We start from the raw sequence: 23,937 nt of genomic DNA, 5'->3' as shown, positions 1-23,937 counted from the left end.
CTGATCAATGATTCTCTATCATCATTCATGTTTCTCTTTCTCCCTCTCACTTCCTCTCTGAAATCAATAAAGAAATATATATATATGTATATGTATATATATTTTAAATTTGACTTAGCATTGTTTTCTCTAAAGATCTTTTACTGTGTTATTCTTTGTACTTCCTGGCACTGTTATTTAGATAACAATTTCAGGTTCCTTTTTGTGTCAAAATTTAGAATTTTGATAAAGATAAAAATAGTTGTTCAAACTGTGGAGAATAGTAGCCTATAACTATTAATATACTTAACAACCCTTAAAAACAATTGGTGTGATACTTTTATAGGCACATGCAAATCAGTCAACAAAGAGTGGACCTGTTTTGTGCAAGTATAAACCAACTGGCTATGACATCTGGAAGCAGTGGAATTTTAGGAGAAGCCTGAACACTACTTATTCTGCCCCTAGATAAATCTATTTAAAAGATTTTTCTCCCTCACCCCTTAACAGGAGCCCTGCCAATTCATACTTTATCCTTTAGTAAACCCCAGTTTAGTTCTTTCTGAACTGTATTTACAGTATTGTGAAATCTAAACTGTGACCATTGACTCAGCCAGCTCTGGAGTGTGAAGAAGTTGTTATGACAGGATGGAACTAATTGATTGCCCTACTAAATTTTTGTTGGTCCTGAGAAAATAAGATTATAATCTGAGATTTGAATCAAATAGACCCAAGCTTCATTTTTTTTTCTTTTTTATTGATTTTCAGAGAGAGGGGAAGGGAGAGGGTTAGAGAGATAGAAACATCGATGAGAGCATCGATCAGCTGCCTCCTACACACCCGTCACAGGATGGAGCCCGCACAACGGGCATGTGCCCGACCAGGAATCGAACCAGTGACCTCCTGGTTCCTGGATCGATGCTCAATTGTTCAGCCATACAGGTCGGGTTATTTTTCTGTTTTTAAAGGAATAATTTTCATAGACCCATCTAATATATCAAAGTGTTATAAATATGAAAAAGAAATCAGTTTGAAAGTATTTTGAAAGAGAGGAAAATCAAACAAGAAGCATACAGATTTTGATATTCTTTGTTTCAGCTAAGTACCATAGCTGGATGGCGGTGGGGGGTAGAGGGAGGGGAACAGAACAACAGTCATTTTAATCACTTTGTCCAAACTGAAAGACTATATACAGTATAGAGCTTAAATTCTTTCAGTTAAAAGAACACAGCTTTATTATATAGGCCTTTTTTATAAAAATGTTTTAAAGAATTCTAGATTAAACTTAAAATTTCCATATGTACTTTTTTGTTTTTTTAATTCTCACTTCCAGTTTGGGGGGAGGAGTTGCTTTTTTTATTATTATCATAGATTAAACATTGCAACATAATTAAACCAATTGTGGTTAGTAAAAACTAGGCTGGGTGTCTTGAAGTCATTTTCTATTTTCTTCATTGACAATCAGTCTTTTTTCTTTTTTAAAGTGACACTGCAGCCTGTAGGCCAAATCCAGCCTGCCATCTGCTTTTATAAATAATGTGGGGTTTTTGTAATGTTTTTATTTTCTAATATTTTTATTTATTTTTTAGAGAGAGAGGGGGCGAAGGGGAGAGGTAGAGACATCAATGTGAGAGCACAACATGGGCATGCCCTGACTGGAATCCAACCGGTGACCTCTCAAGGCATGGCATGGCACTCAACCAATTGACCCACACTGGCCAGGGCTGTCAATAAAGTTTAATTGGAATACAGCCATGCCTATTAGGGTATTGCCTGTGGCTACTTTCAAGCTACTACAGTAATGTTGGGTAATTACAACAGAAAGTGCATGGCCTCTGAAGTCTAAAATATTTATTACCTGGCCCTTTTTAGAAAAAGTTTGCTAACCTTTGACCTAAGAGTTAATGAAGTTTTTTTCCTGCATTGTTGTATATTGTCTTTCTATTAAAATATAGTAGTAACAATAAAGACAATAAACTTTTTTTGAACTATTTTAAAGAGACAATTTACTACTTGAGCATGCTGTCTTTAGACGATGATGGTCTGGGTTTAAATCTCTGTTCTGCCATATACTAGGTGTACTGGTTAATAATGGCGGATTTTTAATCAAAGAAAACACGATAATTTCAAAAGAAACATCAAAAGTGCTTTATTTAAAGTAATGTCCATCGCTAGCTACACATTTCCCCCATCTTTCAGGTAATTTGTTGATACTGTCCCAATAGAACTTTCCTTGTTTTGAGGCAAACCATTCAGAGACCCAATTTTCCACTTCTTCGTACATTTTGAAGTGCTGCTTAGAAAGTGCATGTGCCATCAATCGGAACAAGTGGTAATCTGAAGGAGCAAGGTCTGGTGAATAAGGCGGGTGGGTTAATACTTCCCAGGCCAGATCTTTTAACGTGTTTTTAACTGGTTTTGAAGTGTGATGGTGCATTATCATGAAGCAAAATTACTTTGCCGTGTCTTCTGGCACATTCTGGTCATTTCATGATCAAAGTGTGGTTCAAATTGATTATTTGTTGTGGGTAGCGATCAGTACTAATGGTTTCATCTGGTTTTAGAAGCTCATAATACACCACACTTTCCTGATCCCACCAAATGCAGAGCATTGTCTTCTTTCTGAAGCAATTTGACCTTGCAGTCAAAGTTGATGATTGACCTGGATCAACCCATGATTTTGTGCGTTTGGGATTCTCAAAAGAAATCCACATTTCATCGCCAGTCACAATTCGATGCCGTTGAAGCAACATTTTACTGATGAATTTTTGGTTTTTCATTTGTCTTTTGTTCAGTTGATGTGGCACCCATTTTCCTTCCTTTAAAGTCTTTCCCATTGCTTGTAAACGGTCGGAAATTGTTTGCTGAGCAACGTTTAATCTTTCTGCAAGTTGTTTGAGTTTGACACGCATCTTTATCCAAAAATGCTTGTAATTGTTGTTCTTCAAACTTATTCGGTTGACCTGGACATTCTTTGTCTTTCACATTGAAATCATCACATTTAAAGCGTTTAAACCAGAGTTCACAAGCATCTTGAGATGGAGCATGTTCACCATAAGCTTCCCGAAGTATACGATACCTTTTTCTTCAAAATCAAGTAATGAATTAAAACTTCCCACAAATGCTCTTTTTTTGGCACGAAATTCAACATTTTAAAGTGTAAAAATATCTTTGATGTTAACACCTTCAGTAAATTTGACATATGAAGTTTTGAAGCTTGCTGTCAATACAACAAAGTAGCATACATATCAAATTGCATATATATCAACATATGTGTAACTCCATCTATTGAAAAAATATCCGCATTATTAACTAGTACACCTAGTACTAGCTGTGGTACCTTGGACAAATTACCTAAATTCTCTGTGTCTCTTTCCTCCACCTGTAGAAAGTAGGGTTGAAAATATCTGCATCAAGATTTAGTGAGAATTAAGACAATACATGTAAAGCCCTTTTGTAGTACCTGACATCAGAAAGGTACTTATTATCATTGTCACTAGCATCTTCATCACCACTACCATTGTCATTAGTTCCACAAAATATTCTAGCCTTTTAAGTGATGAGTCTAGAGCAGCCGTGGGCAAACTACGGCCCGTGGGCCGGATCCGGCCCGTTTGAAATGAATAAAACTAAAAAAAAAAAAGACCGTACCCTTTTATGTAATGATGTTTACTTTGAATTTATGTTAGTTCACACAAATACTCCATCCATGCTTTTGTTCCGGCCCTCCGGTCCAGTTTAAGAACCCATTGTGGCCCTCGAGTCAAAAAGTTTGCCCACCCCTGGTCTAGAGATATGGAGAAGCAACCTAATTATAGAATGATAAAGAATTATGTTTTAGCCAGAGGATTGGTAATCTTGTCAGAGTCCATCAGGAAAACAGATTATCACAGCAATTATTTTAACAAAAGAGAATTTGCTATGGGGTGGTGTTTACAATGGAATTGGAGAACCGAAGACAAAAGGGAACACCAAGGTAATGCAGAGATATAAACCACAGGAAGCAGCTACCACCTGGTGAGGAACCTAGAAACCAAGTTGAAGTTAGTAGATCCCTGAAGTTTGGAGGAAGGGTCCTATAGGTTTTAAAACATGAGCTGTGAGGAAGACCTGGGTTTTTTGTTGTTGTTTTTAAATATTGGAACCTAAGGTCGTCAAGTGGTAGATCGTTTTGAATACCTTCTGATAGGTAGTGGTTGCCCAAGCACACAGAAAGAATCTTTTAGCAATAACTGATATGTATATAGCATGAAAGGGGATTGGAGGAGGGATGGATGTACACAGTCTATTCCCTCAGTCATTTTATCATTTTAGAATGCTGATGAAATCAATCTCTTTTGGCAGTCACTGGTTTCATTTATTCAACAGATATATAATAAATACTTCCTATGTGCTGGGTACTATTGTAGGCACTGGGCATACAGGGGTGAATAGAACAAGAATCCCTACTTTTAAAGAGATTATATTATAAGGGAAGAAGACAAACACAATTAACTAAAATATATAGTTTTCTGGAGAAAAAGTAAAAAAAAAAAGATAATAGCAAATGTATGTATCTGTGTGTGATGAGGGTTAATAGGATAACCAAGACGGGCTTCAACTGGAAAGTCATATTTAAATGAGACATGAAAGAAATTGTAGAATTGAGCCATGTAGATATCTGAAGCCAAGACCATTCTAGGCAGAGGAATCTATACTAATAAAAGTGTAATATGCTAATTAGACCGGATAGACCCGATGGCTTCTGAACATCCTTCCAGACGTCCTTCCAGACAAAGCTGCGGTGCCTATGAGGGCCGGTGGCGCGGGAGAGGCTGCAGCGCAGGCCGGTCCAGCGCCGTGGCCCCTTCTGCAGAGGCAGCGGCGCGGGCCCAGTCCTGGCGCCACGCCTCCACAGAGGCTGGACGGGGTGCGACCTGCTGTGCCTCAACCTCCCACAGTCCCTCCTTCAGCCGGCCTGGTCCCTGATTGCCCCCCACCCACCAGTGAGCAGGGGGCGGGGCCAGTGCTAAGAAGTGAGGGCCAAGGGCTGGCAGCTGTGGCAGCTGGCAGTGGCAGCAGCAGCGGGGGGATGGGGGTGGCACCTTCCCCTGATTGGCCTGGTCGCCTCCACAGAGGGAGGCCAGACTGCAACTTAGACCTGCCCCAGGCCTAAGCCATCAGTAGGACATCCCTTGAGGGCTCCCAGACTGTGAGAGGCTACAGGCTGGGCTGAGGGACTCCCCCCTCCAGTGCACGAATTTTTGTGCATCGGGCCTCTGGTAGTAAATAAAAGACTCTGAGGCCAGAGCATCTTTATGATACTTTAGGAACAGGAGGGAGGTCAGTATGGCTGAAATATTAAGTGGGAGGATGACTTCAGAAATGTACCGAGCTTGAATAATTAGGGACTTGTAGAAGAATGAATAGAATAGGATAAATGTGTGATTACTAGGAAGCATTAAGAACCGTTTTAGATTAGTAATCCTTTAGTCCATGGTCGAGTGTGTTTCTTTAGCCACATTCTGATATAATCAAGTTTTTAAAAAAGCATATTGCAGTTGGTAGTTTCATACCTATTTGTTAATTATGTAACCTTTAAGTCCAATTTTTAGGTCTTTATTTTAAATTTTTATTGATTGTTGGCTCATCCTTCTTCCAGTACAAAATGATCAGCTGAATGCTGATAGAATACCATCTTTTCATAATAAAGGGATGGTAAACCTTAACTAAATATCACGAATCTTGTAAGCAGATATAGATTCATGAACTAGATGATCTGTCTGTATGAACTAACAAATCTGCACCCATTTTTTATAATAGGACTAGAGGCCCAGTGCACGTTTGTTTGTTTTCCCCACTGTACCAGCTTATATTGATGGTACTTGTTTGCAGTAACTGTGGTAAAAGGGCATTTGAAGCAAATAAGAAACAGATTTAAACAATGAAAAACACCTTTATTTTAAGGTACTGGACCCCTGCTGAGTACAGTGACTTTCAAGCAGAGTTTTGATATATCTACTGTGCTGTATTTTATTCTTATGTAAACATGCAAAAGGCTCACAGATTTTTTTTTTCCTGGTTTCACTGTCCCTCTTAGATAACTTCTTTGACATTAAATCAGAGAAACATGTCTCACTACAGCATAATAGATATTTAAACGAAGGAATTTGGATTAAGAATATTAACTATGCAGCCCATCCAGCTTGGCTCAGTGGTTAAGCATCGACCTATGAACCAGGAGGTCACAGTTCGATTCCCGGTCAAGGGCACATGCCCGGGTTGCAGGCTTGAACCCCAGTGTGGAGCATGCAGAAGGCAGCAGATCAATGATTTTCTCTTGTCTTCGATGTTTCCATCTTTCTCTCCCTATCCCTTCCTCTCTGAAATCAATAAAAATACTTTTAAAAAGAATAACTATGCTGTACAAAAACAAAATAAGGTTCTTATTGACCAATAGTTACACGAGGGTAATTACTCGCCTTATTACCTAATGCAGTGGTCGGCAAACTGCGGCTCGAGAGCCACATGCGGCTCTGGCCCCTTGAGTGTGGCTCTTCCTAAGCCTTAGGAGTACCCTAATTAAGTAAATAACAATGTACCTACCTATATAGTTTAAGTTTAAAAAATTTGGCTCTCAAAAGAAATTTCTATTGTTGTACTGTTGATATTTGGCTCTGTTGACTAATGAGTTTGCTGACCACTGACCTAATGTATTGATAAAAGATTTTCTAATTCCTATATTTCATTTTCCATGAATATACATTTATTTAGATCTTACTGATTTTTATGTATATCCCAAGCTCAGTTTATCCCATTCATGTAACATGTTAATATAAGATATAAACAATTATTAATTACCTGATAGTACAGTTTCAGTTATCTTTTAGAGTTTCATTTTATGCTATGAAAATCATTTTAATAAATAATTTAGTGAGAAAAAATATTAAGTGTTTTTTAGATAGCCTTGCAGATCTTTTATACTTGGGTCTAACTATGATGTGTAACAGATAATTTTTAGTGGCTATTGTGGGTATTATTCTTAATAGTCTTGCCTCCCAACTTCCCATCACTCGCCAGATACGCAAATTATATATTCAAAATCTATCTTGATTTGCCTACTCATGTCCATTTTCACCATGACCACCATTTGGTTTAAGCCACTGTCCCCTCTAGGATGGATTATTACAGCAACCTCTCAATTGTCCCTTCTGTCTCTTCCTATATCAGTCAGGATTCATTATGCATATACAGGGTGGGGCAAAAGTAGGTTTATTCTTGTGTTATTTATTGTTGTATTATTTTTCCATGTGAATAACTGTAAACCCACTTTGCCCCACCCTGTATGAAAACCACTTTAACTATATTAAGCAGAAAGAGATTTAATCCAGGTAGATACACTTAATATACATTTTTTTTATTTATTGTTGAGTGAATGAAAGTGGAAGAGGGTGCTGCATAGTCATAAATGTAGATGTGCAATACACATTATGTACCTGGCTGTACCTAATGAGGCTCAGACCACTTTTATGAAAATTTATTACATTTTAAAAGCTGATTTCAGAATTTTAAGATATCACATTAAATATGAAATATAAAGATATGAAGAAAATAAGAATCTCTAATAATCAATTTCAACATTTTTCAAAAAGCTGTCAATTTGAATACTGGTTTACAAAAGTGTTTTTAAAATATGTACAATCCAGTTATTTTACAGGAATTTACAATTTTCTGCAGTGTTCTTTGACACAGTGTTAATATTATATAGCCTCTGTTGTCATGGAAACAAGTCTCTGAAGGCAACCTCGAAGGATAATGATTCCATGGTGTTGCTATGGATAGAAACAACTGAGACAGTTGTTAGTCACCTGGTCAAGATTTTTTTTTAATCTTGGAGATGATCTTATTGAGTGATACAGATGGAGCAGGAAGAGAATGATGACTAATAATCACTATTGTCTAATGAAATATGTATCTAAGATTTTTCAAGTTTAAAAAGCTTATGCTGAAATGCCTCCTTTTCTGTAATAACCCAAATATAATGGTCACTTTATATTGCGGCCTCAATATTTATATTAGAATCTTAAATTTTGACATTTTCTAATTTAGAATCTTCTTATAGAGCTCCCCCAAATTTTACCATACTGTTAATCCTGCATTGAAAATATCCTCTTATTTTTCTTCATTTTAATGATTTAATATCTGTACTGTTCCTCATCATTTAACCTTCATTTCATTATTTATTATTTAAGGCTGTAATTTTGTTTCAAATGAAAATTTACTTTGTTGTTTTATAAATCTTTGTTACCTGAATTGATTATCAGCTGTGGCTAGGAAATGCTGTGTGTCGATGTGGCAGTTGTTTGTTGTTGTTGTTGTATATAATTAATTTGTGTTTATTGTGAAATATGAATACGTTTTGAGTATATCAAAATGCATTAACGATCTGAAGACCATGCTGTGGTTGCAGTTAGGTATGCCAAGGGGCGCTATGGCCCAAGATGTACGTTTTATTCTGAAATCTGGTTTAGGGCAAAGCAATTTTTTTTCAGTATACAAAATAAATTTATTACCAAATTGTAGATACAAAATAATTAGCCATTTATTGGCAGTTGTTTTTTTGAAGACTTTCTCAGCAGTATTTGCCTTAAGTTAGAGGCAGGGGCAAATGTTCTTTTTCAAAGTATTTGCTTAGTGCCCTATAGAGAAGAGAGTGGATTAAGATTGTGTAAATTTCAGGGTTTTTAAAAAAGGGTACTTAGAAATAGATAAAGGAAACAAAATCTAGTTGCTAAAAATCTCTTTCTACGGGAAATAAGAAATCCAATAACAGAAATTCAGCAATTCTTTTCCTAATTCTTTACAGCTTCCCTTTTGTGAGCTGAACCTCAGTTAGTTGTAAAATGAACTTGATCCTTACCCTTCATCTCTAATAGTCTTATATGTCACTAAAATTTGTTAGCATCTTTTAGAACAACTCATGTGAAATGGGTTTTCCTTTTATCTTTTAGAGAATTGAATGGTAAACGATCATAATTGATTTTCTCTTGATATGAACAGTGGGTCTCCCATTTCTCACACTGCATTATAATATTGTGTATTTATTGTTGACAATTAGGAAAATAGAATATATAGCCAAGTGATTGGAACAACTGGTCACTATGACGTGCACTGCGGCCGGCCAACCAGTCTGATCAGGGGTAGGGCTGGCGGCCAACCTCCTGCGTCCCCTCCCCCTGGCCAGCTGGACCCCATCCATGCACGAATTCACGCACCCGGCCTTTAGTGTGAAGTGAGGCAGTGGGGAGGGAAGGTACTTGTAATCCTGCCCCCAGAGGTTAACTTTTCACACATTTATTTCCATAATTTTACACTTTTCATTTCTCCTTTTTTGTTTAATGTCATGTCATTGGCAGTATTCTATATGACTTACAAACTGTTTTTACAGATGATTTATCCTTGTTGCCTGATATTTATTTAATCTTATATAATTATCATTATTTACTTAACCATTTCAACACCTTTGGATATTTAGGATATTCTACGTTTCCCCAAGTATAAACAATGCTCAGGGGAATATATTAAGAGTATTAAAACATTTGCTTTTTAAATTATTCCCTTGAGGATAGATTTCCAGAATGACTATGTCAGAGAGGTTAGATATTTTTATGGCTATAGACAATTACTGCTGAGTTGGTTTTTATAAAGTTTGTATGGATTTATATTTCCAAGGGCAGTGTGAGAGAGTACTTGTTCCCATGTATTAAAATTTTTTTGAGTTTGTTTATTGTGGTAAAATATATGTAACAAAATTTACCATTTTAACAAGTTTTAATTGAATAATTCTGTGGCATTAGTTATATTCCCAGTGTTATGCAGTAATCACTATTTCCAAAATTGTTTTTATCACATCAAACTATGTAACCATTAGGCAATGATTCCCCGTGCCCCCATAACTTCTATTCTCCTTTCTGTCTCTGAATTTATCTATTTTAAGTATTTCATATAAGTGGAATCATACAATATTGTTCTTTTGTGGCTGATTAATTTCAGTTAGCAATAATGTTTTCAAGATTAATCCATATTGTAGGATATATATCAGAATTTTATTTTTTATGGCTGACTAATATCCATTTAATGCATGTAACACTTTATTTATCCATTCATCTGTTGGTGGACATGTGGGTCGTTTCCACTTTTTTTTATTATTATTATTAATTTTTTACAGAGAGGAAGGGAGAGGGACAGAGAGTTAGAAACATCAATGAGAGAGAAACATCGATCAGCTGCCTCCTGCACACCCCCCACTGGGGATGTGCCCCTAACCAAGGTACATGCCCTTGACCAGAATCGAACCTGGGACCCTTCAGTCTGCAGGCCGACGCTCTATTCACTGAGCCAAACCAGTTAGGGCTGTTTCCACCTTTTGACTGTTGTGAATAATACATCATTGAACGTTGGTGTAAGTATCCAGTTTCCTGTTGTTAGTTCTATTGAGCATATACTTAAGAGTAGATTAGCTGGGTCATATAGTAGGCTTATGGCTCATTTTTTGAGGAACTGCCAAACTGTTTTCCACAGAGTATGCACACTTTCCCATTCCTACCAGCAGTTTTTGAGGGTTCCAGTTTTGCACATTCTCACCAATACTTGTTACTTTCTGTTTCAGTTTTCCCTTTTTTATTACAGCCTTCCAGTAGGTGTGAGGTGATATTGTAACTTTGATTTGCATATCTCTCATGAATAGTGATGTTCAATATCTTTTCATGTGCTTATTGGCCATTTGTATAGCTTTTTTAGAGAAATGTCTATTTGGGTCCTTTGCCCATTTTTTTTTAATGTTTTTTGTTGTTGTTGAGTTGGAGTTCTTAGTATATTCTGGATATCAAACCTTCATCAGATGTATGATTTGCAAAGATTTACTCCCAGGTTGTCTTTTCGCTTTCTTGATAATGCTTTTTGGTGTACAAGAAGTTTTAATTCTGATTAAATCCTAATTTGTTTTCATCACTTACGCTTTTTTAATGGTCATATTTAAGAATCTATTGTCAAATCCAAGGTCATGAAAATTTACCCCTTTTTTCTTCTACGAGTTTTATGGTTTTAGCACTTATATTTAGGTTGTTGATTAATTTTCCATTAGTTTTTATATATAATGTTTTAACTTTTTTTTGCATGTGGATATCCAGTGTCTCAATACCTTATTGAAGAGACTTCATACATTTTTGATAAATTTTCATTGCCTGATAGAGAAAGAAAGTTAACATTTTAATTTCATTTTGTATTTTTATCAATGAGGAAAAGCATAGTTTCAAGGTTAGCAATTTGTTTTCTTTCTGTTTTAAGTCTCTTAATGTACATTGTTGTCTTATTAATTTAATTTTAATGTTTTTGTACATATAGAATATGTCATTGATAGAGGAAATATGAATTAATTCCGTTTATAAGGTTTGGAACTCGTTAGAAAACACCTTTCTGTGTTCCAGTTACAGCTTTATAAAAATAATTGAATCAAGTCACATAGAGTAATCTATACTAATAAAAAGCTAATATGCAAATGGTTGGGATGCCCTCATGCGTAACGACCAATCAGCTGGAGGCTGCGTGCGCAGCAGGCGCAGGTGGGCAGGGACTTGCAGTGTCGGGGCCGGGGACAGGGCTGCGGCGGAAGCCTCCGCACACCTGCACTGGGGGTCCACAAGCCTCTGTCGTGGCCCAGCCCGGCCTACCTCTTTGGGGCAATCCATCGAGGAGCCCCAGATGGGTGGGCAAGGCCTACCTCTTTGGGGTGATGGATCATGGGGCTCCCACACTGTGACAGGGCACAGGCCAGGCTGGGGGGGGTTTCCCCCCCCCCCCCCCCAGTGCACGGATTTTGTGCTCCATGCCACTAGTTTAGTACAAATATCAAAGCTTTATAGTTTAAATATGTCACTAGAGTTGCCACTTCTTTTTTCATTTTTTCCAAAATATGTCTGGCATATAATAGATACTCAATGAATGCTAGTTGCATTAATGACTTTACAGGCAGGTTCTTGATAATAGAGGTTAATAGCACAGATTAGTTTAAGTTATACAGATTCAATTTTGGAATCTTTTGAATCTTTTGTCTGTAGATTTGTAAGGCCCAATTATCTACCTGATAGGCAAATGGAATTACTTTTGATTCTTTCAATACAAGGAGGAAAGTAGTCAAATATATTCTGGATGCTAGAAAAATATTTTGTAGTCTGTCTCTGAAGCTAGTGTCTTGTCGCTTTGAGGAGGAGCATTATAAATAGTTATCTTTTATTATTTTCATTAAAAACATCTAAGGCAGCGGTTCTCAACCTGTGGGTCATGACCCCTTTGGCGGTCGAACAACCCTTTCACAGGGGTCGCCTAAGACCATCCTGCATATCAGATATTTACATTACGATTCATAACAGTAGCAACATTACAGTTATGAAGTAGCAACGAAAATAATTTTATGGTTGGGTCACAACATGAGGAACTGTATTTAAAGGCCCAGAAGGTTGAGAACCACTGATCTAAGGAGTAGTCACTCTTTTTAACTGCAGAGTAATTAAAATATTTGTGATATAATTATTAATAAAATACTTTCTGGAAATCATTTTCTCATTCAAATTGAGGTAATATATTAATATTTTACCTACTTTTCAGTTCATTCTGAAAACTATAATTCATGACAAACTTTCTGTTATGTGATTCCTTTTTATTTTGACATTTTTCCTGATTTTTTGTCATTGATGATTTTTAGCCAACAGAAGCTGTACCTCTCTCTTCTCCCACTGTCCCTGTGATCCCTGTCCTGCCAGTCCCTGCTGAGAATACTGTCATCCTATCCACCATACCACAGGTTTTTATTAGTTTCTTTTTTATTTATAAATTTTAATTTGTTTCTAATGTTTCTTTTTTGTAAGTGTTTTAATTATTTTTTTGTTAGATTTGATCATTCACTTTGGGCTTCAATTGGTATTTTTAGGGAATTAATATAAATTAATTATCTTATAAATAAAATTGTAAGGATTTGCTATAAAGTGGGTTCAATATTTGCCTTTTTATTAGTTTCTCTATGAAATAGGACACATTCTGAACTTCATAATATTGAACCTGCTTAGATTTATCATGTCTTTTGTACTTGTAAATGTGAAACAGTTTTAAAAAATATTTTTGCTTTTGGAAATTTTGTTAATTTTTAACAAAATTAAGTATGGCCATGGGGAGGGGCTGTGGGCGATGGGTTTGCTGGCCCGCCATAAAATGGGGTGGGGAGGCAATCAGGGGCGGGACCACCCAGTGGGAGAGGCTGCAGGCCTATCGTGGTGGGGCGGCCAATCGGGAGCGTGCTGGCCGGGGAAGGGGGGAAAGGGTGGGTGGGCCAGCCAGGGGGGAGGGACCGCGGGAGGTTGGCTGGATGTCCCCACCCCCTGATCGGGCCATTTTGCTGGCCACAGTGAGCGTCATAGCGACCGGTCGTTACGGCGTTATGGTCGCTGGCTTTTTATATATATAGACTAGAGGCCCAATGCACAAAATTCGTGCACTCGGGGGGTCCCTCAGCCTGGCCTTCACCCACTCACAGCCCAGGAGCCCTCAGGGGATGTCCAGGAGCAGGCCTAAGTGGTCAGTCAGACATCCTTAGTGCTGCCGTGGAGGCGGGAGAGGCTCCTGTCACTGCTGCTGTGCTCGCCAGCCGTGAGCCTGGGTTCTGACTGAGCAGCGCTCCCCCTGTGCAAGAGCACTGACACCAGGGGGCAGCTCCTACTTTGAGCGTCTGCTCTCTGGTGGTCAGTGCACATAATAGCAACCAGCTGTTCCACTGTTAGGCTGAAACCGGCTCTCCAATATCCCCTAACGGGTCCCAGATTGTGAGAGGGTGCAGGCCAGGCCGAGGGACCCCAGCTGTGCATGATCGGGGCAAGGGAGGGATACGGGCGGTGGGCCAGCCGGGGAGGGACTGCGGCAGGGCTCCAGGCCATGTCCGAACCAACTCACTCAGTCCCTATTGGCCGGACCCCAGCAGCAAGCTAACCTACCGGTCGGAATGTCTGTCCTCTGGTGGTCAGTGCACGTCATAGTGACTGGTCGACCAGTCAACTGTCTGCCCCCTGGTGGTCAGTTCACGTCATAGCGAGCGGTTGAGCGGCCTTAGCATATCATTAGCATATTATGCTTTGATTGGTTGAACGGACGACCAGACACTTAGCATATTAGGCTTTTATTATATAGGGTAGATAATAATGATGATAGGTGTGAAAGATCTCAATCTTATTTAAAGTGTGAATAAGTACATCTTTATGTATTTTTACAATTAATGATCTATAGTATAAAATCTAGGTAAAAATAAGCCCCATTGTGGGGGGAAATGGAATATCAACTATGATTATGAGCATTTCCATGTACTTTTACCCCTCCTAAAAAATGAAAATCAATAGGAATATCATACAAAATATGATTCTAGGAGAAATTACAGGTATTATACTAAAACTTTAATAATTCTAAATAAGAGAGAGAACCAAGACTGCAGTGTAGGGTAAACATTGGTACTCGCCACCTCCCACAACCACATCAAAATTACAACTAAAATACAGAGCAACCATCATTCGAAACCACCTGAAATCTGGCTGAATGGAAGTCATACAACTAGAGGAGTAAAGGAGAAATACATCGAGACTGGTAGGAGGGGTGGAGGCGCGGAACAGACTGATTCAACACCCACGTGTGGCATGTTTAATATGGAGGGATAGCTCTGCTGCAGAGGTCTCAGGTGAGAAGCAAGGGCTTCCAGACCCCCAGCCAGGATTCCAGAGCTGGGAAGAGAAGTCCTCATAACTTCGGGCTGTGAAAAACAGTGGGGATTGTGACTGAGTGACATGGAGGCTGCTGGAGACCCATGTAGTTCTTCTTAAAGGGACAGTACACAGACTTACTCAGACTCAATCCCTCTGGGCTCCAGCACTGGGGCAGCGGCTTTGGGGGATCCAGGGACATATGGGGAGGAACTGGATTGTCTGGCATCAGGGCAGGAATTCAGGTGCAGCTTTCTTCCAGACAGGAGATCTCACAAGGTTCATTGTTCCTGTGCTGGAACCTCCCCACAACTCACAGAGCTGACCAGCAGCCATATCTGAGTTGTCACTGGCTTGTCTCACATTGTTTGCTGCCCCCTGGTGATTCCCTGAGACCACACCCCACCCAATTTACAGCCCCACCCAAGCTGTTTGCAGCGGCTATTGCATATGAATGGCCTGTCCTGGCTCAGGCTACAGAATTCCCTAAAATCTCTCAAACAAGCAGCTCTGTCATCAGCATGCCCCATACCTTTCAGTAGCACCAGCCTGCCTTCCTTCAGAGCTGGGCATTGCCTGGGCACTTCCAAACCCAGTACAAGTAGCAGCTATCAGCAGATTACTCTGTAGCTCCTGCTGGGTGGCCTAACACTGGACGCAACAGAACACCTACTACATAAGGCCACTCTACCAATTCCAGGAGACATAGCAGCTCTACAGAATACACAGAAACAAATACCAGGAAGCAGCCAAAATGTGGAGACAAAGAAACAGGTCACAAATGAAAGAACAGAAAAGTCTCCAGAAACAGAACTAAATGAAATGGAAGCAAGCAAACTACTAGATACAGAGTTCAAAACAATGGTTATAAGGTTGCTCAAGGATATTAATGAGAGCTTCAAGGGACTTAGTGAGATTTTCAAGGATCTTAGTGAGAATTTTAAGAACCTTAGTGAGAACATCAAAGACATGAAAAAGGCCCAGTCAGACATTAAGCATACACTTACTAAAATAAAGAATAATTTACAGGGATTCAACAGTGGAGTAGAGGATTCTGAGAATCAAATGAATGATTTGGAATATGAGGAAGCACAAAACACCCAATCAGAAGAGCTAGAAGAGAAAATAATCAAAAATATGAAGATAGTGTAAGGAGCTTCTGGAACAACTTCAAGTGTACCAACATTTGCATTATGGGGGTGCCGAAGGAGAAGAGAGAGAGCAAGATATTGAAAACCTCTTTGAAGAAATAATAACAGAAAACTTCCCCTACCTGGTGAAATAGGTTTACAAGTCCAAGAAGTACAGAGAGTCCCAAACAAGAGGAATCCAAAGAGGCCCACACCAAGACACATCATATTAAAAATGCCAAGCGTTAAAGACAAATAGAGAATCTTAAAAGCAGCAAGAGAAAAGCAGTTACCTACAAGGCAGCACCCATGTGACTGTGAGCTGATTTCTCAACAGAAGGGAGTGGCAAGAAATATGGTGAAGGCTTAGGGTGGGGGCTCTGGGCAGGCTAGAAGGGGTCAATGTGGGGCAAAGGGGACATATGTGATACTTTAAACAATAACGGTTTTTAAAAAAATATTCAAAGTGATGAATAGCAAGAACCTACAACCAAGATTACTCTACCCAGCAAAGCTATCATTTACAATTGAAGGTCAGATAAAGAGCTTCACAGACAAGAAAAAGCTAACGGAGTTCATCACCATCAAATCATTGTTACATAAATTGTTCAAGGAGGTAAAAGAAGAAGAAGAAGAAAAAAGAAAGCTCAAAATCATGAACAATAAAATGGCAAAAAATATGTATCTATCAACAATTGAATCTAAAACTCAAAATAAATTAACGTGGAATCTAATGAACAAAATAAACATGAATAAAATAGAACCAGAGGCATGGACACATGAAACAGACTGATGAATCTCAGAGGGAAAAGGGGATGTGGGGAAGAGATTAACCAAAGGACTTACATGCATACTAGAAGTCCCATGCACGAAATTTGTGCAAGGGGCTCGGCCCTTGCAGCCCTGGCTTCGTCTGAAAGGACATCCAGAAGGTTGTTCGGCTGTCTGGTCTAATTAGCATATTACACTTTTATTATTATAGAGATTTGCATTACCTATTGACCCAGACAATAGTGGTGAAGGCCTGGCACGGGGTAGGAACCAGGTAAAAGGGGGGAGGGTCTCCGGGGAGGGAGTAAAGGAGGACATCTATTAGTAATGCTCTCAACAATAAAGATTTTTAAAAATAAATAATTCTAAATAAGCGGCCTAAGGATTATTGTAATAATGTAGCATCTTTCCATGTATCTGGTATTCAGTAATACCATTATTTTTTTTAGTAGGAGATTTAAAAGTTTATTTTCTCTTGTCACTTCAATTCATCTTTTGATGTTAAAATAGTTTTCTAGAATCTTTTAAAATTTTGTAGTGGTTTCTGTTTTTATTATATTCAATAGGTAACCTGACCTTTCCTGTTGAGAGTTCTCTGATTCATTTACTCTAAGTTTCCCTAACATAGCATCACACCACACTTGGAAATTGTTGAGACGTTGCCGTGTAGTTATAAAGGTCTCAAGAGTTAATTTGATCTTGTTTAGAATTCCAGTTACAATCATGTAACTAAGCAGTTTACTTAACCATACTGAGCTTCTATTTACTCATCTATAATACTGAAGATGATAATAGTACTACCTTGACATGTTTTATAGTAATTAAAAGAATGATAATGCATGGATGGGTATCTGGTCTATGATATTGGCTATTCATATTGTTAGTTATTTCGTATTTCTTTGAGATAATAAACCAAGGAACAAATTTATAAAAACAAGTGAGGATATCTGTACGAGAGAGGCTTATCCTATGTAATAAAGAGATGATATGCAAATTGACCCTCACTCCATCATACTGTCACAAGATGGCTACGCCCACAGCGGAGGCGGGGTTCCCATAACAAGCCATAACAAGCAATCAGCAGGGACCTGAAGCCGCGCCCCTGGCCCAACAGGGCTTGACGGGGAGGCCTCAGGCCATGCCCCCCACCTGGTGGGGATTGAAGGGGGACCTCAGGCCGTGCCCCCCGCCCCGGTGCCCGGGCTGGGGACCTCAGGCCACGCCCTCCGTCCTGGCACTGGGCCGGTGGACCGGAGGCTGCGCCCCCCACTCAGCGGGGCTTGACAGGAGACCTGAGGCTGCGCCCCCTGCCCAGCACTGGGCGAGGGACCTTAGGCTGTGCCCCCCACCCGGCAGGACTTGACGGGGGTAGGGTCAGCCAGGTCCGGGTTTGGGTCTCGCACGATTTTGAGGTGCATGCGGGTGGGGGCAGACTTGACTCTGGGTCCCGCGGCGTGCCCCAGACTCTGACAGGAGGAAGATTTTCATATACATTTTACTAATTTTCTTTAATCTCTGAAGCTTCTATTATAGAGAAAGGGCAAATAGCAATATTAAAATATTTCCTCTAATTAATTTTCTTTTAATGTGCACGAATTTCATGCACCGGGCCACTAGTTTATTATACCTAGCCTCACTTTAGGTTTTAAATACACTACAAAAGTTCATGTAGGGGAACTTAATAATTTATGTTGTATTGTGTGAAAAGCCTATGTGTATGCCTCATTTTCCAGAATAAGTGTTTTGCTAATTAATCAAGTATAACAAGTACATTATAAAATTAATACAACTGATTAAAATGTCTGTCCCCAAATACATTTGTAAGTTTATATTTAATATGTAAGCCAATTTTAACATTTTAAATGCATGTAATTTTTCTTCTAAGGATCTACATGACCTTTTTTTCCCTTAACATTTTCTTCCATGATCTTTTGCTGCATTAATAGGGCTTTGTAATTTTTTTTGTTTTAGCTTTATTGTTGAATGTATTACAGATGTTCCCCTTTTTCCATTGACCCCCTTCATCCCATTCCTGCCCCCTCTCCAGGCCTTCACCACACTATCTGTATCCATGGGTTATGCATAATGCATATGAGTTTACATTTTAGATGCATCATGATGTTATAGAAATAGAAACAGCCTAGCCGGTGTGGCTTAGTGGTAGAACATCGACCTACGGACTTGGTAGTCATGGTTTGATTCCCAATCAGGGTTCATGCCCAGGTTGTGGGCTCAATCCCCAGTGTAGGGCAGCTGATCAGTGAGTGATTCTCTCTCATCATTGGTGTTTCTATCTCGCCTTCTCCCTTCCTCTCTGATATCAATAAAAATATTGTTTTTAAGGAAAAAATAGAAGACGTAAGATTCAGAATCTAGTCCTGCCTTTGTGACTCATAAACAAGTAACTTAATCTTTCTGAGTGTTATACTCCCTACATCTACTAAAATGGGAGAATAACACCTCCCTGACTACTTCAAAATGAGTTTGAGGATCAAGCAAATTAGACAGACAGATAGCTAGACAGATCATAATTGTTTTTTATTATTTGTAGAACTTTTTATACTTTTCAGAGTGATTTTTTTATTGATACCATGTCATTTAAATTTTATCAAAGCCATTTAAATAGGAATTATCATGCTTATTATACAGAGTGGTACAGAGAAATGTATATTCAATGGCTGCTTGAAGTTGCAGAAAGAGCAAGGGCTTTATAATGCACCTACGTCTCACTTTCTGGCCTCATTCACTATTTCCTGGCCTCACCCTTTTCTGGCTGTGTGATAGTGGGGAAATTACTCAGCTGCTCAGAGCCTCAGTTTCTCCACATAGAAACTGAGCACATGGTAGGTGAATAACAGATGCTAGTTCTTCCTAATGGAGATATAATCATATAATTTCTATGATACTGGCCTATTAAATATGCAGGCTTATTTACACCCCAGAGTAAATATTCTGCTTTAGAACCAGATGCTTTAGACCTCTGTTTCTACTAGTTTTGTAAAGAGCTGTCATTTAATGAAAGTACTGTTGAAAATGCTTTCATGCAATTTTTTTTATGTGTATATCAAAGTCTTTGTTCATACTCAGACATGTGCTTTGGAGGGATTGCTTTTAGTTCAGTTTGTTACTCTAATGTTGTGTATATTGAGATGACCATAACATTGTCCTTGTCTTCTAGGAGCCTACTATCTGCAAGAGACAAGTTAACAATTCCCACATGACATGAGAGTAGTTACATTAGAAATATATCCAATCCAGAGTATCCTATTGCTTCTGGACTGTTCAAGTTTCACAAAACATCTGGTGTATTGAGTCTTAAATGATTTGACCATTAATATAATCTAAAGCATGACTTGATATATTTTCATTTTACTGGTAATCTTAAATAGAATAGCATACTCTGGATTACCTTGATGAGTCTTTTTTAACCATACACTAATATGTAACTGTGGGGCCTTTATTCTATTTTTGTGTTTTGTTTTGGTTTTGCGGTTTTGTTTATTTTTGTATTATTTTCAAATCATTTCAAACTTACAGAAAGTTGCAAGAATAATATAAAGAAGTCCCATATACCTTTACTTAGATCCCCCAGTTGTTTATATTTTTACTTACTACATCTACTCCATCATTTCTCTTCCTATATAATTAACTGATATTATTTTTTGTGAAACATTTAAAAGAAAGTTTCACTCATACCCCTTTTACCCTTAAAAACAAATATTTTATAATATGTAATGTTTTTTCCTAAGAACAATAATATTTCCATAGTACAATGAGCTAAATCAGAAGATTGACATTATAGTAAAACCTCGATATAATGGACTAATTTGAGTGAGGGGATGTTCATTAAAGCCAAAAGTCTGTTATATAATAAAGTAGGTTTTCCAAATGCATGTGTTAAAAAATTGACAAATTAGTTAACCTGTTTTTACTTATATAGACATGTTTGGGTAATTGAAATTAAGTATGTATGAAAAGTTTAATTTCACAGAAAAGTTTCCTATATGTAGCACAGTAATTTTAAATTTACACTGAATAGGTCTAGTAAATGTGTGCATTCACCAGTCACTGTGAGTAAACTAGTGCACATGGCGGGGGCGTGGCTTCACATATGTTGGAAAATCAGCCGGCACGCATTAAAACTGCTGCAGAAAGACTCGCCACTTGACAACAGAGCCAATTACCTCGCGTGAGCACGTGCTAATCATTCACCTAACATTGCTTATGAGTGGTGACTCTTGCATTTAAATATGTAGACTATGGTTGTAGATAAGTAATATTTATTTATGTCAGTGAAATTACTACAGTGTTTTTTCCCACATTGCTACAACTTGCACGGATGGGTTCAGGATCTGAAGGAGGGGCCAACGCACAAATGAAAACAGTAGACAAGAAATATGAATTTTTAAGGAGTTGGGGCCAGGTGGTGTCTCTTTCATGAAGAGCACACTGACCTCTGGCTAGTCCGCTTTTTATTTACTTGAATAAACATTTGCCCTTTAACAATGCATACTAGTATATCAAAGGTAAAGTTTGGTAAACAGAAAAAGGATTATTAGGTTAGGGAATTTGCCTTGAGCCACCACTATCTCAACATGAACAATCAGTGCATAGTGTCAGCCCTGCTAGCGCCCAAGGTCCATCGGCCTTCCACGTTCCTTGGTGCACTTTCATGATAGTATCAGCAGTGGGTGGCTTCCTGCACCACATATGGCCTATTTGCTAAAATTTGTTAAAAATAACAGTGAATTAATAGCAAAAATAACATGTTAATTTAATTATAAGCAAATCACAGTTGAAAGCATTTTAAAAGTAACAGGTATTGGCATACAGATTGGAAATTTTGCCATTAAATCCAAAGTTCATTATATTGAGGTCTGAAAAATTGAGGGTTTACTGTAACATAATACTGCTAGAGGCCCGGTGCACAAAATTCGTACCCTGGGCGGGTGTCCCTCAGCCCAGCCTGCACCCTCTCCAATCTGGGACATCCCTCTCACAATCCGGGATTGCTGACTCCTAACCACTTGCCGGACTGATTGACACCTAACTGCTCCCCTGCAGGCCTGGTCCCCTCCCAACTGCCCTCCCCTGCCAGCCATCTTGTGACAACATGGGGGTGGCCATCTTGTGTCGGCCATCTTGTGATGACGTGGGGGTGGCCATCTTGTGATGCAATGTGAGGGTCAATTTGCATATTGCCTCTTTATTATATAGGACTAGAGGCCCGGTGCACGAATTCATGCACCAGTGGGGTCCTTCGACCTGACCTGTGGGATTGGGCTGAAACCAGCTCTCCGACATCCCCAGATTGTGAGAGGGCGCAGATTCTGAGAGGGCGCAGGCCAGGCCGAGGGACCCCACCCGTGCACAATCAGGGCCAGGGAGGGATGAGGGAGGTTGGCCAACGGGGAGGGACCATGGGAGGGCTCGAGGACATGTCTAGCCCGTCTCGCTCTATCCTGTTGGCTGGACCCCAGCAGCAAGCTAACCTACTGGTCGGAGCATCTGCCCCCTGGTGGTCAGTGCACGTCATAGTGAGAGGTTGAGCGGCCGTAGCATATCATTAGCATATTACACTTTGATTGGTTGAACGGCCAACCGGTTGACTAAACACTTAGCATATTAGGCCTTTTATTATACAGGATTATCTACAGACCTTAATTGTATTTTGCCAGTTGTCCCAATAATGTTTTTTATAGGACAACCAAAAACAGGTCCTTAGGTCAGTGCAATGCTACACATTAAAGTTAGTTTTCATGATCTTTTAGTCTTATGTATCCTAGAGTAGCTCCATAGTCTGTCTGTCTTTCATGAGTGTGGCATTTTATAAGAGAACAGCCTAGCTATTTTGTATAATATTCTTCAATTTGTGTTTGTTTGATAGTCATAATTAGATGGAGGTCATATGTTTTTCCCAATTATTTTATTGTGATAAAATACTCAATGTAAAATGTACCACTTTAATTATTTTTAAGTTTACAGTTTAGTTATATTATGTATATTCATATTATTATTAGGTCTGATTTATTTATTGTGTCTCTTAAGTTCAGTATAGTGCATATGGCTGGCTATCAGACCAGATGTAGGGATGATGTATTTTTGTCTGCCAAGAGCATCTCCTCCTGATGAAAAAGGCTCTGAGAGAATGTGAACTATAACCACGTGATGAAAGAACCTTGGAGTTCAGTTCTCTACATCACTGCTTTCCCATCCAGTTAGAGACATTTAGTTGAATCATCTGAAATAAGAAGGTTCAGTGCCAAGAATACCTACTCCTTTCTTGAGGATCCTTTGCTCATAAAGAACGTATTTATTGCCATCATATGGAGTTGAATTATATGGGGTTCCTGAGGAATACTACTCATCCTATCTAATAAAAGGGTAATATGCAAATTAACCATCACTCCATCACAAAGATGTTGGTACCCATAGCCACAAGATGGTGGCACCCAGTCCTCTCAGCTCCGCCAGAGTCCCCCAGTCCCAGGGTGGGGGGTGTGAGTGGCCTGGCAGAATGCTTGCTTCGTCACCACAGCAATGAGGCAAGTGTTCCATGCCTGGCTGCAGAGGGCCTCTGGCCAGTCTGGAACACTTGTGTCATTGCAGGCCAGGCTGAGGGACCCCCCCCCCCCCCCCCCCCCGTGCATGAACCACTAGTTTAAATATAACTATTAAAATATTAATATCTTAAGTTATGTAAAAAACAAAAAGTGATGTTATAAATCAGTTACATTAATACGAGCTTCTATAATTGCTCTTGTATTTATTTTACGAAGATTTTACTTCTTCAAACACCGTGATTTACTGTATGCTGTTGTTTCATTTCAACCTACGGTACTCCCTGTAGCATTTCTTTCAGGGATGGTCTAACTTCCTTAGTTTTTGTTTATCTGAGAATATCTTAATTCCTCCCTCACATTGAAAGGAGAGTTTTTGCCAGATACAGTGGGGCCTTGACTTACGAGTTTAATTCGTTCCGTGACGGAGCTCGTAACTCAAATTATTCGTATGTCAAGTCAATTTTCACCATTACAATGAATTGAAATGCCATTAATCCATTCCGGACACCCAAAAAACACCACAATTGTTTTGTTAAATGTTTTTAAATAAGAAAAATGTATTTAAAAATAACGAATATTGTATAAAAACACAATACTGAACAATAGAATGTAGTGCAATAAACTTGTTTTATTAAGTTTAATGTACAGCATTTACCTTGGAGATCAAACGACTTAAAGATGCTGATGGAGTTGGAGGAGAAAGGCTGAACTGAATAACTGAAT

General features: G+C 38.9%; 1 protein-coding gene across 19 annotated transcripts in view; it reads left to right on the top strand.

Moving 5' to 3' along the window:
- Positions 1-23,937, top strand: part of DLG1 (discs, large homolog 1 (Drosophila)) — a 294,073-nt gene that overhangs the window by 125,417 nt on the left and 144,719 nt on the right. For 13 of the 19 annotated variants that reach the window (XM_014545303.1, XM_005873177.2, XM_005873172.2 and 10 more), the window contains one exon: positions 12,719-12,817. The exons of the other annotated variants lie outside the window; for them this stretch is intronic. In XM_014545303.1, coding sequence (XP_014400789.1) covers positions 12,719-12,817 — 99 coding nt within the window. The remainder of the gene's footprint in view (positions 1-12,718; positions 12,818-23,937) is intronic. 19 annotated transcript variants of the gene reach the window in all.

This window comes from Myotis brandtii, unplaced genomic scaffold (assembly GCF_000412655.1).
Source record: "Myotis brandtii unplaced genomic scaffold, ASM41265v1 scaffold4, whole genome shotgun sequence".
In the NCBI taxonomy this organism is placed as follows: domain Eukaryota; kingdom Metazoa; phylum Chordata; class Mammalia; order Chiroptera; family Vespertilionidae; genus Myotis; species Myotis brandtii.
This window is presented reverse-complemented; position numbering and strand designations above follow the sequence as displayed.